At 40.5% G+C, this 19,692-nt stretch overlaps 1 protein-coding gene across 3 annotated transcripts in view; it reads left to right on the forward strand.

Annotated features, from left to right (window-relative positions):
* The window catches only part of PCNX1 (pecanex 1), a 159,877-nt gene that overhangs the window by 56,550 nt on the left and 83,635 nt on the right, over nt 1–19,692 (forward strand). For 2 of the 3 annotated variants that reach the window (XM_061611183.1, XM_061611184.1), the window contains exons 7-8: nt 810–942; nt 9,667–9,851. The exons of the other annotated variant lie outside the window; for it this stretch is intronic. In XM_061611183.1, coding sequence (XP_061467167.1) covers nt 810–942; nt 9,667–9,851 — 318 coding nt within the window. The remainder of the gene's footprint in view (nt 1–809; nt 943–9,666; nt 9,852–19,692) is intronic. 3 annotated transcript variants of the gene reach the window in all.

Raw genomic sequence — 19,692 nt, forward strand, 5'->3', positions numbered from 1 at the left:
ACTTTTCATGTGGGGTAACTAAGGCAGAGAAAGAATGACTAGGTCACACACATGTTAGACATGGAATTAAGACCTTGATCTCCAGAATCCACTCAGTACTCTGTCCACTGAACTTTATTAATAAACAGCTTTAATAGTTTCAATAGCTATTGGTTGTCTGGTTAAACAGTATTATTATCCCCTGCTCCATTCAAAAGAGACTGGACTGATTGCCTTGCAAAGCAAATTCAGAAGGATTTAACTTTAAAAGAAACAGAGAATCTGATCATTGCAGCTTGTGTGTCATCCTTAAGTGTGTTGGAGCCAGGATGGGTTGAGTTAAATCATCAAGAGAAAAGGCACAATTTAAATCACACATGGTTTTTGCACTACATAATTTTATTTGCTTGGAGGCAAAAGGGCAAATGTGAAATTTATTTTTCTTTTGGCTCTCTGTGCATGTGCAGAGGACTATGGTTGAAAGAATAAATTTATTTTCTAAATCCATTTTGTCTCCTTCAGAGCAGTTTACTGTCCAATTTAGAAAAGCAGATTGTAACTCCATGTATGTTAGAAGTTCATGGGTACAGATTATAGACTATTTTTATATTTAACATTCATTTAAAGCCAGGTTATATTTTAAAAACCATACATAACGCACTGCTTTTTAAAAAAAGTTGATAATTTCATTCTTAAACTATTTGAGCGAGCTTGATGATCAGAACGATTGCTCCTTCTGCTGCAAATAAGTTAACTTGTGGGGGAAAGCATAAGATGCTCTGTACATAACAGGACTGGGCTCCAATTTGACTTGGTCTGTCTTGATGCAGCAGCACAAGCCAGTGAGGATGTGGTCTCAGTTCGTCGTGAGCGCAGCACATTTAGGCGTCAGGCAGTACGGCGCCGTCACAATGCAGGGAGTAACCCTACCCCTCCTTCATTGCTCATCGGCTCACCCCTAAGGTATGGTATCTGTGTTCCACCGTATCTAACATGCATGCAGCTGATCACTGCTTCCCACTCCCAATGGTATTGCAGAAATGCTTTGTTTTGCCTTCCCTCCCTTTTCCAACCAACCAATATCTTTGAGCTGTTACTGCATGCATTTGTGATTTTTTTCAATTGTGCATGTCTACACTGCACTGTTCATGTCTTTCTCCCCCACCCCATTTTTGTCAAAATGATATAGGCCAGTGAATGACTTGTAGGTCAGCTGAAATGCTAACAAACTGACATTGAAAAACTAGCTCTTTCATTTAAGTTTGCAAATATTTCAGTGTTTATTAAGTTGCATTAAATGATCCATCTGCCACCCTACTTCTGAATCTGAAAGCTTTCAAAAACTATGAGGTAGGTGAGTTCAATTTTTATTCCAAAAATAAAAAGTACTAAGTGGTCCCCATTCTTAAATTAGCATGACTTTTTGTGACATTATCAATAAGTTGATCTAAAACTCAACTTCTAATGTATGAAGAATTACACATGTTCTCAAGCCGTTTACCTGTGTAATTGAACCGTTTCCCTAATTTTAAATCCTTTATACAGGCTGATTGATCGCATGCATTTAATTTTGGGTGGAATAACTTATTTAATCAAGAGTCAACTATCAAAGAATAAATGTCTCAGATTTCTATAATAAGATAAAAATATCTTAATACAAACTTAAATCTGTATTAAAAGGTTAATATTAAACTCCTAGTTCTCGAGCATTGTTGGGATTTTGATGCTCAAAGAAATCTCAATGATGCCATTTGTTTATTTACTTTATTTATTAAATTTATATCCCACACTTCCTCCCAGCAGGAGCCCAGGAGGGCAGACAAAAACACTAAAACATTCTAAAACATCTTAAAAACAGACTTTAAAATATATTAAAAGAAACATCTTTAAAAACATCTTTTTAAAAAAGCTTTAAAAACACCCTAAAAAACAATTACAACACAGAGGCAGAGTGAGATAAGGACTCTACTTAAAAGGCTTGTTGAAAGAGGAAGGACTTCAGTAGGTGCTGAAAAGATAATAGAGATGGTGCTTGTCTAATATTTAAGGGGAGGCAATTCCAAAGGGTAGGTGCCACTACACTAAAGGTCAACTTCCTATGTTGTGCAGAACAGACTGCCTGATAAGATTGTGTCTGCAGGAGGCCCTCACCTGCAGAGCATACTGATTGACTGGTGATCTGTCAGGTATCCTGATCCCAAGCTGTATAAGACTTTGTACACCAAAACCAGAACCTTGAACTTGGCCTGGTAGCTAATAGGCAGCCCGTGCAATTCTTTTAGCAGTGGGGTGACATGTTGGCGATACCATGCCCCAGTGAGCAGTCGTGCTGCTGCATTTTGCAACAGCTGCAGCCATGTGCTAGTAGATGCAAAAGGAAGGCATGTTTTACAAAAAAAAAAAGAACATTTATGGAGTGCTTGTATAGCATTGGGAAAATATTTTTAATTCTTAAGCATCAGATCTTCAGGTGCTTAGAATGTCTGTAGCCCCACATACTATTTCAACTCTGAAATCTGACACATTATGATTGTTTAATAGCAATCATCCCCTCTGTTCTCTGGGTTCTATTAACAGCACCTTGGATAAATGTTAATACAGTTATGAGACTTTAAAGAATCATTTTCTGAAACAGCATAAACAAAATACAGAATGAAGTGTATATCAAAGTATAAAAGAATGAAAAATGAAATGAAATAGAATGAAATTACAGGGTAAAGTGCAAACTAAACCTATAAACACAAATTTCTATACAAGATAAGAACTAATAATATATCAAAATGTGTATGCAAAGATATTAAATACACAGCAGATATTTCAAATGAAAACACACACATCAATTACAGTATAAAGTAGAACAGGCTAAAATGCCCCCCCTGGGCTCTTTTTGGGAGGAAGGGAAGGATATAAATTTAATAATAATAAACTGTCTGCAGTCCCCAAAGCACATATGTACCATGCATTTTGTATAGCAGTCTGCATAATCATATGAAACATCAGACCTCTGGCTTTATCATTCTAACCCATCTGGACTGTAGCCATAGATTTCAAGCCAATTTTGTCTCAGGTTGTCTTGAAACAACTTAGATGACTGAAGCAAAGCAAAGTGTTAACGCTCACTAAACCAAATGATGGCACAAGGCCCTTGTTTTGCCACATGATTGTTTTCTAATGGTAGAGTACAAGGAAGTGGAAATGACTAAGAAGTTTTCTCAATGAGAGGAACTGAATTGAAAACTGGAACAGGTTCTGAGGAGAGGAACAAGGATGATCAGTGGAAAGACTGAAAGAACTGGGCATATTTAGCCTTGAGAAGAGAAGACTGAGGGGAGATATGATAGCAATCTTGAAGAAAGGTTGCCACACAGAGGAGGGCCAGGATCACTTCTCGATCACCCAAGAGTGCAGGACATAGAATAATCGGCTCAAGTTACAGGAAGCCAGATTTCAACTGAATATCAGGAAAAATGCCCTAACTGTTACAGCAGTATGACAATAGAACCAATTACCTAGGGAGATGGTGGGCTCTCCAACACTGGAGGCGTTCAGGAGGTAGCTGGACAGCCGCCTGTCAAGTATGCTTTAATTTGGATTCTTGCATTGAGATGGGGGTTGTACTTGATGGTCTAATAGGCCCCTTCCAACTCTATTCTATGATTCTCTAATTCTGTGAGTTAGTTCATGAAGGCCTTTGATATCCCATAGTTGACATTCTTGTTGACTGTTGGATTCTGAATTTTTGAACATTTATGGAGTGGAAAGTACTTGCCTGGGTAGCATGAATCCTATTTCATGTTAATCTCTTAATGAGACAAGACTCAATTAAAATGCCGTATTTAACATTGCCTGATAAATAATAGACAATAGCATTGGAACAGTGAATTTCTTTGTATGAAACTAGCAAACAGACTTGCAAAATTTGTCAGCACCAATTCATTTATTTATCCCTGATCACTTGGAACTACTTTGGAAGTAACCCAACTAGACACCATGTTGTAGCTATCATAATTTAGTGAGCATTTGACAGACACAAAATGAACTCTCTATATTGACTGTATTTTTTTTAAAGCTTGTTATATACCTTGGTACTGCAAAAAAAAATCATTACTGAAAACCAGGGTTTTTTTAATTCTTTGTTCCAAAGAGTGTAGAATTGGGGATATTGCTCTAGGTTATTCCTGGGTATAGTCTGTCCTTGTCCTTCCCCCCCCCTTCATTTGATAGCTATTGTAGTTTTAGAAATGCCTGGTGTAAATCCTTATGGTTGTGAATCTCTATCAAGTTCAGAACAGATGTTGATATACTTTGTAGGGCTTAGCTGTAGACGGTGAGATTTGTGGTGTATTCTTGGTGGAAGCATATAGACATATAGCATATTAAGGGCTGGCATCATACAGGTGGCGTGGGGCTAATAAGTTCTCCTGCATGCTCCACCGACTTCATGTTGTGTGAATGATGTGTGCATAGTGCGCATGCCTGCCATCACCCAAGATGGTGGTGGGAGTATTAGCCCCTTAGGGAAGTCCCATTGCCATATTGGGTGATGGCAGGGATGCGCACACAGAATTCACACTGATGGGAGAGGTAAGTAGGGCATGCAGGTGGGCTTATTGAAGGCTGTGTTGTCTGTATGGGGGGGATGCCTGGGAGCTTCCTCTCTGCGATGCGTGTCAGGGTTGAGTTGCAGGACTCGATGCTGCTGCAGATCATGGAATGTGAGCGCCACCCTAAGGAGGGGCCCTTCAGGGGTCCCTCTGGGCCACAGGGACTCTCAAGCGGTCTGTAGGTTTCCATATAAGTGGTGGTTATATGTCCATTGTTCAGTTGCACAGTAGTATACAGAAAATGAACCTTCTGTGTGGGCTAGTCTATTTTCAGGTTGATAGTGGGGTGAAAATTTTTGACGTTCTGGTAGAATTGCTCAAGTGTGTTGTGTCTGTGAGTGTAGCTGATAAAGATGTTATCACTGTATCTTAGATAGCCATTTGGAGAAAGTGTTGTTCTAAGTCACTTGTGAAAGTGTTGGCATACCAAGAGTGCCATTCATCTTATGATGCATATTCTCCTGAAAACTGAAGTAGTTGTGGGTAAGTTAGTGCTGACACAGATATTTGATGTAAAAGAACCTTAAAGCTAGGATAATCTCTGGGAGATTGTCAATGCATTATAGATTCCTCTGGAAGTCAGTAGCGTTTCCCCCCCCTTTCTTCCCTTCTCCCCAGGGGTGTGTGTGTGTGTTCATAAAATTATACATGGGTGCATCTGCATGCACCCCTACCTGCCAACTTAGGGCAATACTACTTGCATCTGATGAAGTGGACTTTAGTCCACAAAAGCTTATACCATAATAAATGTGTTAGTGGAAGTCCCGCTGTATGAGTGGAATGCTGTTTGCATAGCATTGAATACAACCTTTCCCCATGCGCCCCAAAATCTGCTCCAGAGGGTTCCTCAATTCTCTGAAGCATATTTTGAGGGTGCACAGGGGCTGTAGTGAAGAGGAGAAGAGGGAAAGCGCAAATCTGTATGAGTGGAATTGCAACGTTGCATACGCCTAAATCTGTTCTAGGGGTTCCTCTAACTCCTGAGCAGATCTGGAAACGATGCAGGGTGAGGAGGGGGGGAAAATCCCTTAGCACTAGCACTAATCCTTAGGCTAGCACAAAAAGTTAGTTGAACATTGCCCTTAGTTTTTAAAGTGCCCCTAGAAATTGTAAATATAAAAGGCAACTAGTTAAATCACCCACTCATAACAAATTATGACAAAGACAATTCACAATATTATTCAACTGAATATACGTTTAAGTATATCCAGTATGAAACTATTTCTATATTCTGATATTTTGCTGTCGTCTAAATGTAGACAATAGGAATTCTAGGTAAAAGGGTTTTTACCACTTTGCACTTCCTATTTTGGTGAAGAATTACTCAATGTTCCAATCTAAAACAAAGAAGTTCCAGTGGTAATAATACTTGTGTATAGATGAATTTCTTGAAATGCATCAATTGATGTGTTTCCAAGAAGGGTGATTACTTCACCTAACTGTCTAATGCTAAATCTATTTACTTTACACATACCTCTAATGACCTGGATGCAGCCATTTCTGCCTAGCTGCTGGACATGTACATAGGAAACTGACAGGCAGAAGCTGGCTTGACTGAAGTGAGTTGTAGTTTAAAACATCTGAAGGTCATGAGGTTGGAGAAAGCTGTAGTAGAGGTGCTTAAAGAGCATCTTACTCCCATTGATTGCAGTGAGATTTACATCTAGGTAAGACTGTATGGTGTTGAGTTTGACAGTCTTTGAGAGGCATCTAAAGCCCAGCTGATTTCCTAGCTAAAGATTCCCAGTGATTAGAATCACATACAAATGGGAAAAGAGAAATGTAATTACTGCTAAATTACTCGCCATTAAAGTTTTTCTGGGCCATTCAGACTAACACTGTTCTTACTGGGCTGCATAGTGGTATTTGTCTGTGCATCTGCCTTGAAAAATGGATCCTTGAATGAATGTAATCTGTCATCCAAGTATGTGTTGATAGTATTTTATATTCATTGTGATTCCTTACACCTTGCTGAATATTTTCTTTACTGTGTGCATACAAGAGTAATAATTCTTTAGCTTCAACCTATAGGTGATTTAAAAGCATCTTTGTAGTGTTTTGAGCAACAGTAGGAAGTACTAAAGATTTTGAGAAAATAGCATATTAAGATTCTGAGGAAATAGCACCTTAAGATTTTGCTTCCTGAGGGTTCCTGTTCCTCATTATAATGCAGGGATCGGGGGACAAAGGATGCACACATGTTGTAGGGTTCCATGTGGTATGGAAACCACAGGTACGTATATAGTATTGTATTCAGGAACATTGTCATACTTGCAGTATATCCGAATCCGGGGTACAGTGAGCTGTGTTTTAGCGAGATTCTACCATAATGTCTTGAAAACACACATCTTTAGCAGCAGAAAAATCTAATTTGGCTTCTCAAACTTCCAGCTGCAACCCTGTAGAGAATGGTGAAATGATTTATAAATTTCACTTTCACCTGTTTTGTCAACTTTATTTCTTCCAGTGAAAGAAACATACTTGTTAATCTCTACCCTCCACTCCTGCCCAAAATGTTTTTCTTCTAGGTGGCTTTGAAAAGTGGCAATAAGCTCCTGCAATGTTAGAATAAAGTCTCTTATACTTTAAAGTATAAATATTTCAGAATATTCTTGACAAAAGTTATTTACAACTATCTAACTTAGTTAGCTTGCTTGGTTAAGATACTAAAAGCCTCTTTTATGCTTCTGACACAGGTTTTAAATATGGTTAATGTGACACGTAGTGTACAGACAGCTGTTTTAAAACACAAACTTTAAACTCAATATTTAAAACTTGAATGATCAGTAGCAGTGTGCTGCTTGTTTGTCTGTGTAGGCTGGGTCATGTTGAAATGTGTCATCCATGCTACACTCCTAGGTGTGTGGCCTGTTCCACACTAGTACACATACATACATAATGCAGGATCTATTGTGGTTTGATTAGGCAGATAAACGTTTTATATCTAAAACTAAAAATTAAACTACACAACTATCTCTTATGAGAGTTACTTTCACATAGTATTAAATTCATTTTACAACACAGATTTGTACCACTCATTAACAAAATGATGATGATGATGATCGTCATCATCATCATCTATTAAATGCCCTTCACCCAAAGATCCCAGTTCAGGTTACAACTATTTCAAAATACAAATTAAAATACATTAAAAACAATGTAAAAACAAACTAAAATCCCAAAATAGGGGGGATCCTAAAAATATGTCTCAGGTGTTAAACGCCAGGGTACAGAGGTGCAGCTCAGCATTAGCCTAAAACAGCAAAGTTGCCAGATGTACCTTGGTGGGGAGGGAGTTCAACAACTTAGAGCCGCCACAAAGAATGCCACCCCAAACTTCTGAGGGTGGCAGAATACCAAAAGGGCCCCCTCTGCTGATCTCTATAGACACCCGAGAAGGTCTATAGGGAAGAAGATGGTATTTCAGATATTTGGGACCTAAGTCATTTAGGGCGTTAAACACTAGTATGAGCACCTTGAATTGGGCCCAGAAACAAACAGGCAACCAGTGCAGCTGTTTTAAAACAGGGGTTATATGAGATCTAAAAGGAACCCCAGCCAGTAATCTGGCTGCTACATTTTGGAACAGTTGAAGCTTCTGAGTCATCTTGAAGGGCAGCCCCCCGCTGAACGTATTGCAATAATCCATCCTAAATGCTAGTCAAAGACTTCCATTGTATACTCTAACTCAGAAACAGTCCTTTGTACGGTGAGGAATGGTTGTGCTTGCTGACTCCTCTGGCAAATCTAAGATAGTTGAAATGGACGTTCCATGAGGCGTCATATTGTGCACAAGAAAAAGGGGGAAAACATTGTACAAGTTGGGCCTACGTGCACACAATTCTAATGATGTTGAATTCAATGCAACTTAGAAATGGCATCCAATTGGTTGTCCCTCTGCTAATGGATAGCATCCGTCAGTGAAACAGGGAGAGAGGCAATTTTTGGCAATTTTCCCCTACAGCCTCCACCCCCAAGATCTATTTCCATTGGCCCACAAACCTCTGGAGCAGATTATAGAGGCAGAGGTGAGAAGGGAACTGCCAAAAATGGTCTCCCTCCCAATCTACAGACTTTTGTCAGCAAAAGGACATCAGTTGGATGCTAACCTTAGTTCTGAGCACATATGCATAGAACTGTGCTGTTAGAGAATTAAATTTAAATGCTATTTCAAAGGGGTATTTGTTTAATAGTATTGTATGACTATTTCCTAAAATATATTACAATTGTTGACATAACATTTGTAAAGCATTGTAATCTCTAATTTGTAATGTGGTCCACCAAAGTCACCCTATGGGGTAGGTTATTGCTGTCCATATTTTACAGATGAGCAGCTGATGTTAAGAAACCATACTTTGCCAATAGGCAAAACAGAACTTGAAGCAGAACTAAAATCTGATGGACTTCAGATTTCTGCAGTGTTGAGCTGATCAATTTCACAGAATGCTTATTCCTCAGTAGCACAGTTCTGTTGAATTTGTTCTACTCTTGAGGAAATCATACGCTCATTTCTCTTACCTCAAATATGTGAACATGCAAACATTGAGATGAAATATTTTATACAACATTGTTGTGTATAAATGTCTACTCTTTAAAGAAAAAACCCTGGTTATAATTGGGCAAACAGCTGTATTACAAAATTAAGACCCATTTACTGCATATAGTCTTTCAGGAGTTTGGCTTTGAACTTGGATGAAAGAGTGAGTTTTGCAGTTTGTTAGCATAAGAAGAGGAAATGTTACTTTTTGAAGAAATACCATATCACCACATAATATTTCTGACACCATGACACAGTTGCGCACAGTCAAATATTGCTTAGGATAGGATTCTATGGGGCTTTTGAAAGTTCTTAGTGTGTGAGGGGCTGCTCAGAGTGGTAACTCAGCTGATACTTACATAATTTATTTTGGTAGTCTAACTTCCTAGACATGTTGTAACATGCTCTTTGTGTATACTGACACATCCACTCTGGTATGCTTCTTGTATAACCTTTTTTAAATATGAAAAAAGTGTTAACTTGGTTTCTAGCTGTTGTTTCTGTGTTCTTCCCTGTAATGTCTCCACCATCAATGTTCTTTCGTAGCCTTCAAGATGTTCAGCAAGGGCAGCAGTCCACAACCCAAGTCAAAGTCCAGTCCTGCCCCCATTCCCAGGCAGCAGTGCTCAGTTCTAGTGCCTCCTTGCTGGTGAGAAATGGGAGTGTCCACTTAGAAGCATCACATGACAATGCATCTGCTGTCAGCGGCAGCAGTTTGCACGATGAACTTGGTATGCAGGCCTTATGTAACCTTGGTGAAATCAAAGTTTTTATGTAGCAGAATTATGATTTACAATGCACTATAACTTGCTTAGTTAATTTCAGTATTTTCAGGGTACTTTGTAGCAAATTGCCTTGGGTCCTTTCTTTCTGTTTGCCGTACTTCACAGATTAAATTGATTCTAGGACTGAATTATTGTCACTACTTTAATTCTGTCTTGACTACACTTGAGTACATCAATATACCCTAGGTTTCTATTCCTCAACTTTATGCAGTGTTTTAAAAGGCTCTAATTAGGCATAAAGCTATAAGTGGCCATAAATACTCATCATACTAGTACAAGAATGTATTATTTAGTGTTCAACATTAATATCCAGAATGCAAGTGATACGTTCAAAATTTATTGTGTTCAGACATTTTTGCATTAAATGCTACAATTATATATTGTTGGTTTGCAGTTTTGTTAACACCGTGGACATTTTAAACTGTTTTTCAGTTTTGATTGCAAATATTCAGTGTCGTAGTACAAAGTGTTTGGATGGGAAACTATAAAGAGAGAGAACTGATGTATTCTGAGTGTCATGTCATCCTCACATCTAAATAACTGAAGTAATGTCATGGTGACAATGTAATCTTAGTATTTTTTTTTAACAAACTGATTTAGAATTAAGAATTCATCATTACCAATTTGTCATAGGAGTGACTTGCAAATAAATGTTCTATATTTGTACCAGAACACAAAATGTGACATTTGGTGACTCCTGAATTTTCAGATCTTCTTTACAGAATCTTATTAACATTTCAAGCAGTAGAAAAACAGTCACTGCTTGACAGGTTCCCCTTTTTAATGTGTGTTGCATGGGGGAATTGCACATGCCCACCATAAATATAAAAGTACTCTTGGATTTCAAATAAGTTTTAATACACTTTTGGGGGAGTAAATACCTTTTCATTTAGTGGACTTTATTTCTGAGTGGATATGCTTAGGTTTGCACTGCTCTTAGCTATAGCAATGAAAGTTGTAGAATCTGTCTTAAATCATTTGTTTTATGGAACCACTTCAAATTAGTTTTTCAGACCATAAATTTGGCTCCTTACATTTTTTCCTTTGATAAGAAGCTCTCCCTATGAATTCACCTCACCTTTTAAAATTGCTTTATCGTTGTCTGTTGTATTTATGTGCTTAAGTTCAGTCATTCTCCCATATTAATGCCATTGCCAAAAAAGCAGCAAAAGATTTATGAATACTTAAATTTTGAATTAGCATATGGGAACTTGCAGATGGGGATTTTTTCAGAGGACATTTATGTGTGGGAGGGAGATAACAGGACAGGATTTGTTCAGGTAGCATAGTCCAAAAGAGTGGGTCACTGCAAGCCTCCTCTACCAGGAATATCTTCTATGAAGTACCATTTTCCTTGCCCTGTCCTTCTTTGGTTCAGTGCTGTAGGATTAAATTGAACATTGGAGGAAGCTGAATAAGTTTGGGAAGTTCGGACATTAATTCCTTTTCCCTTTGATCCTAAAAACAAGATGTGTTTACAAGGTTCTGTCAGATTTTAAGGAAAGAGTCATTGTCAGTTGGATTTAGAAATCCTGCCAAATAGTTGGACAGCCTATTTCAGGTTTTCAGGCTAGGATCAGCCTGTAGTGACAGCCTATCATAATCTTGTTTTGGAGAACCCTTAAAACATTCATCTACCCACCCCATCTGAAATGGGAGGAAAAACTTCAGAATGTTTGCAGTATAATCAGGTGCCATCTACTGCTGTGTTAAAATATTGTGGGACCAAGTTATGTTTTGATAGGGTCTGTCTTGTGCTAATGCTGGGTCCATGAACATTTGGATGTGACTGCTGTTCCTAGCACCCAGTGAGAACATTATATAGCTGCCATCACTGGCTCCAGGGTACACCTCATAGACTGCAGCTTTATTTTAATTGGTGCATTTTGTGTGGGAAGTTTGGAACATTGACCTGACTGAATCTGCTACTTTCCTGTTCGTATAGCATCATTCTTCCAGGATAAAATCTTTAGCATCTGCCAGGACTTAGATTCCAGTGTGTTATAGCAGGTGAATCAAGTGAGGTATCCAGAGCACAGCCTTGTCCCGATTTCTTGGATGAGTTTCAGTTGGTACAGTTTGAGGACGTTGACAAGGTGCTTGGACAGGTTCGTGCAACCACTTCTGTGCTGGATCCTTGCCCTTCTTGGCTAATAAAAGCTAGCTTGGATGGAACAGCTGGCTGGGCCAGGGAGGTGATTAATGTCTCTCTGCCAGAGGTTCCTCGCTGTTTGAAAGAGGCGGTAGTGAGACCACTCCTGAAGAGACCCTCCCTGGATCCAGAAAATCTTAATAATTATAGGCCAGTGGCAAATGTTCCATTCCTGGGCAAGGTCCTGGAACAAGTGGGGGCAGGCCAGCTCCAGACACTTTTGTATGAGACCAGTTATCTGGATCCATTTCAGTTGGCTTTCAGGCCTGGTTTTGGCACGGAAACAGCCTTGGTCGCCCTGTATGATGACCTCTGTCGGGAGAGAGACAGGGGAAATGTGACTCTGTTGATTCTCCTTGATCTCTCAGCGGCTTTCAATACCATCGACCATGATATCCTTCTGGGACGACTGGCTGAGTTGGGAGTGGGAGGAACTGCATTGCAGTGGTTCCACTTCTACTTGGTGGGTCGGCTCCAGAAGGTGGTGCTGGGGAGCATTGCTCAGCACCCTGGACTTTCCAGTATGTGGTTCCACAGGGGTCAGTTCTGTCCCTCATGCTGTTCAACATCTACATGAAACCGTTGGGTGCGGTCATCCAGATTTTTGGAGTGCGTTGCCATCAGTATGCTGATGACACGCAGCTCTATTTCTCCTTTTCATCTTCAGGTGAGGCTGTCAATGTGCTGAACCAGTGTCTAGCTGCCACAATGGACTGGATGAGGGCTAATAAACTGAGGCTCAATCCAGACAAGACTGAGATCCTGCTAGTGGGTGGTTCTTCTGACCGGATGGTGGATGTTCAACCTGTCCTGGATGGGGTTGCACTCCCCCTGAAGGAGCAGGTTCATAGCTTGGGGGTTCTAGAACCATCTCTGTAACTTGAGGCTCAGGTAGCCTCGGTGGCACGGAGTGCCTTCTACCAACTTCGGTTGGTGGCCCAGCTACACCCCTATATGGACAGGGATAACCTGGCTTCAGTTGTCCATGCTCTGGTAACCTCCAAGTTAGATTACTGCAATGCACTGTATGTGGGGCTGCTTTTGAAGATGGTTCGGAAACTGCAGCTTGTGCAATATGCAGCAGCCAGATTGGTAACAGGGACCAGACGGTCCAAACATATAAAACCGATTCTGGCTAGCTTGCATTGGCTGCCTGTATGTTTCCAAGCTCAATTCCAAGTGCTGGTTTTAACCTATAAAGCCTTACACGGCTTGGGACCACAATACCTGATGGAATGCCTCTCCCAACACAAACCCACCTGTACACTACGCTCAGTATCCAAGGCCCTCTTCCAGGTGCCTACTCTGAGGGAAGCAGGGAGTCTGGTAACAAGGGAGAGGGCCTTCTCAGTGGTGGCCCCCAAATTATGGAATGATCCTTGTGACGAGGTGCGCCTGGCATCAACACTGTTATCTTTTCAGCACCTGGTCAAGACTTTTCTCCCAGGCATTTTAGCATGTGTTTTTAAATTGTTTTTTAAAAAGTGTTTTAAAATTTGTATATTTGTTTTTAATGTTTTTAATTGTTGTAAACTGCCCAGAGAGCTTCGGCTATGGGGCGGTATACAAATGTAATAAATAATAATAATAATAATTCTAAACTTTTCTGCCTGAACTATGTCTGCCTAGTCATATTTTTTTAAAAAAATAAATAAATCAGAGTTTAAAATCTAGTGAGCTTTCTTCTCTGCTGGCTGAGAGTCCAGCAGAGGAAGCAGTATGATGTAGGCATACACTGAGACTTTTAGGCTCCCCCCCCCCAAAAAAAACCCCTACTTGTAGTTTCAAAAGCATTTTGCAACACCATGGGCTACTGTTTCAAATATAAGTTAATTCCCGCCATGTCTATAAGGTATTGCATATGCTTAAAGGAACTCTCTGGGTTACAACTAGGATTACTGTTAATTTGTCTAGTTGGCCTTGAACAAGTGTGATGGACTTCCTGTTTGGGATCTGTTCACATTAGTTCCTGCTTTTAGGCTCAGGAGTGAGCCTGCAACTCCCAACTTGAAGGTCTTTTCTGCTGTTACATTACCTTTCTGGTTTTCTCTTCTTGTGGACTGTAAGGGTTATAGTAAGGGTTCCATCTCAGATTCACAATCAGTGAAGATTCAGATAACTTGGGGAACTATGCTTAAAAGCTCACTATGCAACACCTACAATCTTGATGATTCTTCTGTTACCTTGGACCACACAGTTAAATCCACTATTACCACTTGTCAGCGCTGCTTGTCAGCGCAGGGAAGCAAACAGAGGGATGGTAACTATTTGGTCAGAGGGTTCAGATAGCTCTGTCCCTATTCGGTTAACTTACAGTGACTACTGTAAATCCTACCTTGAATTGGTGCTTTCTGTGTTTTGTGTTAAGAGTTTAGTGTTTAATATACAATTTTTCTTGGCAACACAACCAAACCATGGTGTAATAAGTTCACACCTTGACTTCATTCCAGACCCCCATGAATGTGCCATTGCCCAAAGCAGCTATGCTGGGGAAAGGTGAATGATGGCTAGAATTGGAGCCATATTGTACTTAACAAATTGTGATAAAATTTTGTTAAGTTGTGGACTGGTACACTACCAAAAACCACTTGGTAAAACCTCTAATCTGTGATAGTGATACATTTTGATTAATGCTATGGTAAAAGAAGAAAAACAAACTCCCTACTTACATCTTCATACTGACTAAATTGTTCTAGGATGTTGAGCCTGGAAAGGCAAGACGTGCTCCATTTAGTCTCTTCCAGTTTTAAAATTAGATTTTAACATTAGACTGGGGTGTTGTTTTTTGGGTGCATTTCTGGTGAGAGTTGAATTATAGTAAAGAATGTGTTATCCCTGGGCAACCCTAGAGTTTCCTTTTTCTTGGGGCTACACCAGATGACCTGTTTGTTGGGCATTCATTCTGATGTTGCTTATCCGCATGGAGGTTAGATTATATGCAGTCTTAATTGAGCATTTTTTGTGATTTGTTTCAAAGGAAGATATATGACAATAAGCATTCATTCCGATTTCTTGTGGGGTGTATATATATTTTCCTGTTAATCATTAGTTCATTCCATACTTTTCAATACATTTCACAGTCATTGTTCCTAACCAGAAGTCATTTTCTTTTTTAAAGTGAATTTCTTGCTGTAAGGAGACGGACCATTTTAATCCATTTTAGTTGCGCAAACCTAAATTTCCTGATCATATGGAAAGCGGGATTGGACCAAGTAGTAGGAGGTGTGAAAATTGGAGGGAGAAATATCAATAATTTAAGATATGCAGATGATACCATACCACTAGCAGAAACCAGTAATGATTTGAAAGAAATGCTGTTGAAAGTTAAAGAGGAAAGAGACTTCTGGTGCAGAGAGTGATGGCGTCGGCTGCCTTCTGGCTAAGCTCCCTCGCTTTGTCGAGTATTTTCTAGTCCACTCTTTTCAGAATGCTATTTTAGGATAATAAATTAGACCGGAAAGTTTAGCTTATCGTGGAGGTTCATCCTTTCCCACGAGGAGAGATAGCCATATATGCGAGCTGAGGAGTGAGTGTTTCTAAAAGACTTTAAAAGGCTTTTCGCTATATCAACAGCTATTGCAACACTCCCCATAAACCTTGGCCGCTCGTTATCTAGCTGAGATTCCTGCCCAGCCAAGTAAGCTAAGAAACAACAAGAAAGCTCAGAGAAAGAAACAAAAAAGCCCACCCTGGTTTGTCCAGATGCAATCAATATGGAGCCCCACGGACTGATACACGCCAGAGAAGCCTTGAGAATGTGTTTTGGACACCATTAACGAGTGCTTGTCAAAGGCAATTCTTGATCAGATAGCTGCAGAGTCCCAATTCCAGAGGCCCTGAAATTGGCAGGCTACAATTTATACAATAGCAAAATATATTGTAGCAATCTGCGGCTAAGTATATAAAAAAATAAAAAATTAAAAAACTTAGAAAATAGAACATTTAAAGGAATGGGATACAGGACTCTGGGAATCCCCCTATCTCAGGATGTCTCCTTAAAAGGGCAAGGCACGCAAATGAAAATTACCCAGTTTCTTACGAAGACGTGGGAAGTGAAGTGTAGGGAAGAGGACTGCTCAGGGCTTGATTGGACTTTGGATACCAAGGGCAACTTGGCTGACTGTAAAGATAGCGATGGTAATATTAACCTTGCATCCGAACTCGCCTTCGTGGAGGATATGACTCATCTTAGTGTACCCTGTGTTGGGCTGTTGACCCATAGGCATTACTGTCTCTAGTTGTTTTCCATACAGCCTGCAAGTTTGGAGAAGTAACTGTTATCTCCTGGCCTGAGAGAGAGCAGACATCCAAGGCCAGCGGTTGTCATGGTAACGTGAGATAGCAACTGGGAAAGTTCTAACAGAGTCTGTAAGTTGTGTCTTCTGTATATTGCCTCTGAACTGAGAGGTTGTCTTCTGTGTTTACCTTTGGAGAGAGATGCACCAGAAGGGGGGGTGACTGAAGAAACTCTACATGTATTTACTCTTAAGCCTGTTGGCCCTAATGTCTTAATAAAGACTCTTAACCTGATCTAATGCATCTGAGAAGTTTCTTGCTCAACTTAACTCCAAAGTAACATATGCTGTGTCACGCAAGAACCGCCACCATCAACAGGGTTATGGGCCCAGATCCACAGCGAGTTACACAAGAGTAAGTTGCTGGTCTGAACGGCAGACGGAGTTCCAGAGAGGGCAGCATGATTGATTGTGCCAGACAGAGGTGAGCAGGATGGCTGTAAACATGTCTGGAGGCTTGCCGATGGAACGACTTAATGAAAAGAATTATGGCAGTTGGAAGCCAAGGATGCGTGCTTTCCTAGTAAAGGAGGATTTATGGGAAGCTATTGATGGAACACCCCCTGCACCCCTTACAGCGGCTTGGACTAGGAACGATGAGAGGGATCAAGCTTTTATTATTCTGGCTCTATCAGACTCTCAACTTCTACATGTGAGAGATGTTACAAACGCCAAACAGATGTGGGACGTGTTGGAAGGCATTCATGTGCAACAGACCGCGGGATCTAAGTTGTGTTTGGCAAGGAAGCTGTACCAGATGCGCTTCACGGGTGAGTGCGAAATGAGTGAGCATCTCACGGAATTCAGGCGCCTATTTGCTGAGTTGCAGGATCGAGGCATGGAACACTCTGTCCTTCAGAAGACCTATTTGATCCTGGCTTCACTCGATGGGACTTGGAATAATTTTGTTATGGGAATCGAAGCCATGCCTGATGGAGGCCTGAACGTTGAATTTATTGAAGAAAAGCTGACCCAGGAATGGCAGCGGAGAAAGGAGGTGAAAAGTGCCGTGCTGAAGGAGGCAGCCGGAAGCAACCAGGAACAGCAGCGGCTAAAGGCTTGTTATGTTTGCGGAGCTCGTGGGCATCTCCAGAGAGACTGTGCAGTCAGGCGAAACTCCAGGGACGGAGGCTGGAAACAGGGAAGTGTGAACTTGGTTTGTAAACAGAAGTCTCAAGATTTAGGACCTGTTAACTGGATTCTTGACAGCGGTGCGAGCCATATATTAATAACAGACAGGAGTTTGTTTTACACTTCAGAAGATGTGCAGGACTTTGTTTTACTTGCGGATGGATCGCAGAAGAATGTGGAGGCTCGAGGACTGGTGAGATTTGATAAACTTGGAATACTGTCAGATTGTTTATTTGTACCAGAATTGGCTCATGACGTATTGTCAGTCAGAAAACTGGTGAGTTGTCAATTTTCAGTCTTGTTTGACAGAGGAAAATGTTTTGTGCAGAGAAGAGGCAAAGTTGTCTGCCAGGGATTCATGACACGGGCAGTTTAGAATGTCCATGGGTGTGAAGTGTGCTGATGCCTTGAGTTTAATGAGGCGGAAAGAGAATGACGGTCAGAGCTGTAAGAAGACAGCTGTTAAAAGCACACAGCCACAGTATTCATGTAATGCAGTCAGGCTGATGCCTGAAAGAGTGCATCGCAGCCGAATTGACAAGCCACAGGGTAAGAGATGTGGCAAACGTGCACCTAGAGCACAAGAGAATGCATATTTCAGAGTTTGGTGTCCAGAAACACAGCAATTAATCCTGAGCAGAAGCCCTAGTGCCTTTAAGACGTTCTACAAGATCAAACATAGGGAAACCGCCTGAAAGATTTACTGTGGGGGTAATTACCAGCCCAGGTATGCATAAACAAGTTGAAATGGATCCTGAGACACTGTATTTGACTTGTGTTCAGCCGAAATTTGATTGAATAAAGTTCTAGTTAAATGTACAGAGATGTTCTGAAATGTACTGCAGTGTACTGAGATGTAATTTGGATCTGTATGATGCTATGTATTGAAATGTATTACCTTTGTATTGTAGAAATGTATTGCTGAAATGGAAAAGTTATAGATGCAATGGAAAGTTTTGCAGTCTTGATGGAAAAAGGGGGATATGTTGGGCTGTTGACCCATAGGCATTACTGTCTCTAGTTGTTTTCCATAAAGCCTGCAAGTTTGGAGAAGTAATTGTTATCTCCTGGCCTGAGAGAGGGCAGACATCCAAGGCCAGCGGTTGTCATGGTAACGTGAGATAGCAACTGGGAAAGTTCTAACAGAGTCTGTAAGTTGTGTCTTCTGTATATTGCCTCTGAACTGAGAGGTTGTCTTCTGTGTTTACCTTTGGAGAGAGATGTACCAGAAGGGGGGGTGACTGAAGAAACTCTACATGTATTTACTCTTAAGCCTGTTGGCCCTAATGTCTTAATAAAGACTCTTAACCTGATCTAATGCATCTGAGAAGTTTCTTGCTCAACTTAACTCCAAAGTAACATATGCTGTGTCACGCAAGAACCGCCACCATCAACACCCGGCCCTCCCTCTTTGGATACTCAAGATAATTTGAATAATGCTACTCTACTGCAGCAAGTGCCAGAGGCAACCTTGCACAAAAACAAAGTAAATACACAGATGTCCACCGAGCTGTTGGATTCATCGAATGCAGGGGGGCTTCCAATTGAAGGTTGGCTCTTTTTGATATCACAAGACATCATTCGTATCAAATCCTTTTTGGATAAAAGCAATAGTCTTTTAACTACTCTTATTGAAACCCTAATGGTCATTAAACTGAAACAGTCAGCATAGGGGTTGGGAAGTCAGCTAAGTGCTCATAAGCCCCCCCAAAACAATTTGAAGGTATTAAGTTCCAGCGGAACACACAAAGTTGCTAGGAAAAAGAGATCGATCACTCCAAAGAAGAGCAAAAATATTAAGAACGCTAAGTTCCCAACTTATAAGAAAATGGAATTTGGGAAACTCTTCAGGCATCTAGAACCTGAATCTACCTACAGAGCTGTGCGTCCGAGCAGCATAGCTTTTGGATATAAGGGGTCTTAAGGGCAAGACCACCTTACGATCTACAAATAATGCAGGTTGCTACCGGCCTCCCGCTTCCCCTTGTGCGTCATCCGCTCAGGAAATGAACATACAGGAGTCAGTAGTTAATACTCTATCAGAAACCAACATCTACATGGCGAAGAATATCATGGATAAAAATTGGAACTTAATTTTGAACAGAAAAAAACTGGCGTTATGTAATTTCCAGAAACCCAGGGGCTTTCTATCTCAAAAAGAGAGGAAATTACACCTGCTGAATATCTTAAAGGAGGTACTCCCGGGCAA

This window comes from Rhineura floridana, chromosome 2, assembly GCF_030035675.1.
Source record: "Rhineura floridana isolate rRhiFlo1 chromosome 2, rRhiFlo1.hap2, whole genome shotgun sequence".
Lineage (NCBI taxonomy): Eukaryota > Metazoa > Chordata > Lepidosauria > Squamata > Rhineuridae > Rhineura > Rhineura floridana.